Genomic DNA, 5,112 nt, shown 5'->3' on the forward strand with positions numbered 1-5,112 from the left:
AGCCTAGGGTTCCAACTTTTTCTCCCATGAACCACTGATTATCAACAGCTTCTCCACATTTTACTTCATTGTTTCCCTTCTACTTCACGTTCACTTGCTCAAAGTTCGGTTTTGTAGCTATTATGGTGATTTAATCGACCTTCCCCACTTTTTCCCCTTATTTGGTGCAATTCTTCTTCAATTTTGGAGGGAGTTAGTTGCTTTAAGGGTCAAGAAAGCGAAAATGCCGTGAGTTCATTTATTGGGATTTTTGCTTTTTGGGAGACGTACATGTGAAGCTTAATTGTGGTGTTTTAGTATGATTTCCTTGCTAATTTTTCAACTTGGAGTTGTTGAATCCTTTATTTAACTCTGTGGAGAAGGAATATTCTGGATCTTTTGTCGCTCTTGTTTATGCCACTTTGTTTGCTCAGACTCTGTCGATTCGCAATTGGGATCGCTTTTGCCGACTTATAGTAGCTGAAACTAAGTTAGATTTAGGAAATGCTTTGCAGATAAGTAGATGCCGCATAGCACATTTTGCGGTTGTGCTTATTGTTTATTAGTCAGTACATTTTAGGGATTTTAGGCGATGGAGGATATTGGGCTGTTCAATCAAGGGTTGAAATGGCTGCAATCGAAGGACTGTTATTCTGTAGCGAGGACTGCTGCGAGCTGTTTAAGAGACAAGATTGGGATTTTCAAGGAGCGGCATTGGCCGATGGTTTGTTGTGGATGCGCGAAATTCGGGAGAGGTCTTCTGTTCTTGTTGGTGTATTGGAAAAACTGCTCTATTTCTGGATTCCAGTCTTTTGCTGGGCTCGGATCAGCGGCTCTGCTTGTCATAATGTGGAGTTGCTTCCTGAGCTTGACATCGATGTCATGTCTTCTATATGTGCTTCTTAGTATGGTATGTTTTCCAGTCTCATTAATTGGTTGTCAAATCAATATTCTTGGAATTGCTTTTTTTTTGTGATGCATATTTATGTACTAGCTGGTTGGGATTTCCAAGATCTGATTTTTTTGTAGTCCTTGGGCAATTTGTGATTGATCTAAATTAAATGTTTTGTGATTCCATGGACTTTGAATGATTTGGATCAGTTAAATTTAGGGGTCATTTGGAGAAACTTCTTCTAATTCGGTAAAGATAGAGGGGAGTCTCCACCACTTATCCCAAGCAGAAAAATGAAAATAAAATAAGGGGAGATTTTTCTTTACCATTAACAGAAATGTTTTTTCTTTCTTTCTCTGTGAAGATCGAAGATTTGTCTTTGAAACTTTCATACTCGATTATATAGTGTTTTGTAATTACAGAGGGCATGGTTCCATTATTCTTGTGGTAAATTGGTATGATTCATATTGCCCATCTTTTGCTCTTTAGAAGGTTTGAGGAATTTTGTCAAAGAGTGCAGCATTAGTTGGTTTTGCACAATTTTATTCACTTACCTTTGATATTGTTTTATGGTAGGATTATATAGCAAATGCTAAACTTTTTCCTACAATTGTATCTCTAGACTCTACCGAAGTGTACTATGTGGCCTACGTAGCAGCTACTTTTGGCTACTCACTATTTGTTTGTGTGCTTGCAGGGAGCGGCTGGGGCTGCTGTTCAGTATTTAGGCTACACTCCTGGACTTTTTATTGTGGGGCTGTTTGCCATTCTAATTTTATGGATGTATGCTAACTTTTGGATAACTGGTGCCTTGTTTATAGTTGGTGGTATGCCTCGCTTCTTTATGATTATATCGAACTCGGTGCACTCTTCCACAAGTCTATCTCAGCCTTCTTTCTATCTTGTTCTTAGTTCTTATATCTATTCCATTTTCAGATTCATTTGTTTATCATCTTCAATGTAAATATTGGTTTGTCCTTAGTCCTTACTCCTCAGGTTGAATATTCGAATTGGAACTTACCTACTAATTGGCTTCTCAAAATAAGTGGTGGAACATTTCCAAATGATTGGTTTTACCTATTATTGACTATAGACTGATCATTTTTCTTAGATTTGTTTTCTCTTGCTTCTACCTTTTCCAGTATTTTAGCATTTTCTTGTAGAATCTGCTGATAACATCAAGACTTTGGGTATGCAGGCTATCTGTTTTCATTGAATCACGCACGGCTGGTGGTGTTCATGGCAACATTGTATTCTATGTATTGCGTCAAAAGCCAAGTAGGATGGCTTGGAGTTTTTCTCGCAATTAATCTCGCGTTCCTATCTAATGATGTGTTGAACTATTTAATCAAGTGGTGTGATAATTTAAGTGAAAGTACTCATTTTGAGGAGCATAAGGAAGCTGATTCATTTACAGAAAATGATTTTTGCACCAAGTGTGATTACTCTGCTCCTACTGAAGTAGAAACAGAAGAAGAGAAGCTAAAATCATGTAAATCAGCCACTAAGCCTGCTAGTCCTTCACTGATTGTTGAAAAGCCAAAGGAAGTTGCTTCTAAGGCTGTGGTTAGAGAGGATGGAAGTTCCCAGATTGAGATGCAGAGGATTTTAAGTAGTGGCAATCACTATGAAGCCCTTGGGTTTCTCCGCCATAAGAAGATTGATGTTATATTATTGAAGAAGGAATACCGAAAAAAGGTATGCGAGTTTTATTTTTGCTCATGCAAATTATCTTTATAATACCTTGTTTGTGGTATCAGTTATTCCCCTCAAAATAACTGCTTGGTATCAGTTTCTTATGCAACTTCACATTTTGCATATCTTCAGGCCATGCTTGTGCACCCCGACAAAAATATGGGAAGTCCACTTGCAAGTGAATCATTTAAGAAACTTCAAAGTGCATATGAGGTGAGTAAATCTTCTTATTTCTTGTCTGCAAGAAATTTCTGAAAAGAATTGTGGGTATATATTTCCTTGGAAGCTGATGTTGGCAATAATTGTAGGTTCTTTCTGATGCTGTGAAGAAGAGGGACTATGACGAGCAGCTCAAAAAAGAAGAATCAAAGTTTGTTATGCAGAAATCAGCTAGCACTTCTTATCAGGTAAAGCTTGATTAAATATGTATTGCAATGTATGCGCATCAGGGTAGGTTTTCAATTGTAGAATGCGTTTTAATCTGGGTTTGAACTGTGCACCACTGGGGGATGTCTATCTAGTTATTTGATTATCACTTATTTCTTGGACTATGTCAGAATGGCAGAAAATAGATAATTGTATATTTCATGATGCAGACTACTGATTTTTGCTCTGAGGAGTCAAGGCGCATACAGTGCACGAAGTGTGGCAATTCTCATATTTGGGTTTGTACAAACAGAACCAAGGCAAAAGCTAGATGGTGTCAGGTTTGAAAACCCCTTTATAACTTGCAGAGTTATTGTCATTTGATTTGTACTCTATACCAATTGTTATGGTTTTTGGGTGTAGGATTGCTGCCAGTATCATCAAGCTAAAGATGGCGATGGATGGGTTGAGAACAAGGGCTCACTTGTGTTTGATCGGCTGCAAAAGGTATAGCTTGAAATTTACATGCTATAGTCACTAGAAATATCTTACTTCTTGATTTGGGCTCTGAGCTAGACGAAACTTACTAGTAGCTTTGAGTATTTACCTTCTTGTTTAGTAGTCTACCTGATTTGGGGATGCTTGTTTATCCAATATTACGAGGGAGAAAATCCTAATGTTCAGTGTTTACCAACTTCTTCTGAAGTGTGTACTACCTTTCTCTTTCTCATTTGTGGCCTTTAAGAAGAGTATGCTATGTCTTTCATATGTAGGTGGAAATACCTCGAGCTTTTGTATGTGCTGAAAGCAAGATCTTTGATGTGTCGGAATGGGCTACATGTCAGGTTAGTTAGTTTGTTACTTCTGCAAGCACTCGTCTGTATCTTCTCGTATGTTGAAGTACATGGAGACAAGCATTCGTACTTGCTAATTTGGTGGTAGTTACAGGGAATGTCTTGCAGAGCAAACACCCACAGGCCGAGTTTCCATGTAAACATGGTTGGATTGGAGAAGTCAACTCAGAGGTCTAACTCGAGCCGGTATCCATGGGATTTGGACGCTGAGATGACTGACGAAGAGGATGAATTTGATATGTGGCTCCAGCAAGCCCTGGCGGCCGGACTGTTTTGTGAAACTTCAAAACGTAGGAAAAGCTGGAGTCCCTTCAATAAGAAAGGAAAAAATCAGTGGCGCAGATCATCTTAGAAGGGCAAGCTTTACTGTAGACTTGATTAATCGGCATCTATCTTGTTCCACCAACGCACGTCTCCATACAGTGTTGAATGAGGGCATCGCGCAAAGATTTGAGCAGGTGAGAATGTGGATCAAGAATGTGAGGACTGCTTTTCCTTGCAGGGTTCAGTTATGTAAATAACCAGGATTCGTCTAGTTTTTTTCGCATGTTACATGCCGGTTTTTGCAGCAATCTTGAGCTTAAGAATGAAATTTCGAGGTATAGCAGAACTGGTTTAATTTGCTGCAGTTTGTTTGTGTACACATTTGCTCACAAGTGTAACCACTTGAGCAGATGAAAATAAAGTGAATAGTAGAATTAGCATCTCTCAAATCTCACCCATATGCTGTATGTGTTATCAAAATTCTTTGATTTTATGATGATTTTTATCTCTGGTGATAAATATTTGGATTCCAGCAAAATCAGACTATCTTTATTAGAGCATCCGCAATAGCGGACGTCGGGGTGAACGTCCGACCGGCGTGCGCGACATCCATCCTGGACGTCTGCTATTTCGTCGTCAACGACGGACGCGGACGACCCTTGCGGACGAGAGGTCGTCTGTCGGTTTCTGCGGACGTCCGAATTTTCGTTTTTTTGAACTCTATATATACGGCTTGTTGCAAGCTTTGTATATACAATTTTTTTAAAAAACTCTAACGCATGTATTATCGTCGAAAATGAAGGCCTAAAATAAAAATGTATCATACCGCCGGGCTGGGGGCACTCCGCGCCCCCGGACCCTCGGCAAGGGGGCGTTGCCCCCCTTGATCCCCAGCGAGACCCCCGTTCGGCTAGTGGTAAACTATACAGATTCAAGGCATAATATGTATTTTGTTTGAATTGTTTTTTTGGTGAACTATGTATTTTTTTAAAAATTTAAATATGTATGCTTTTTTGAAATAAAATGGTTGCATTTTTCCCATATTCGTGTTGAAATTTTAAT

General features: G+C 39.0%; 1 protein-coding gene across 1 annotated transcript; it reads left to right on the forward strand.

The window, feature by feature from the left end:
• Positions 1-213: 213 nt before the first annotated feature.
• Positions 214-4,569, forward strand: LOC121789581. The gene is made up of 9 exons (XM_042188003.1): positions 214-889; positions 1,569-1,698; positions 2,070-2,569; positions 2,699-2,779; positions 2,875-2,973; positions 3,163-3,273; positions 3,356-3,439; positions 3,706-3,777; positions 3,881-4,569. The coding sequence occupies exons 1-9, from the start codon at positions 572-574 to the stop codon at positions 4,136-4,138; spliced, it is 1,653 nt and encodes a 550-aa protein (XP_042043937.1). The 5' UTR covers positions 214-571; the 3' UTR covers positions 4,139-4,569.
• Positions 4,570-5,112: the final 543 nt, after the last annotated feature.

The sequence above is a fragment of the Salvia splendens genome, unplaced genomic scaffold (assembly GCF_004379255.2).
Source record: "Salvia splendens isolate huo1 unplaced genomic scaffold, SspV2 ctg281, whole genome shotgun sequence".
NCBI classification, from domain to species: domain Eukaryota; kingdom Viridiplantae; phylum Streptophyta; class Magnoliopsida; order Lamiales; family Lamiaceae; genus Salvia; species Salvia splendens.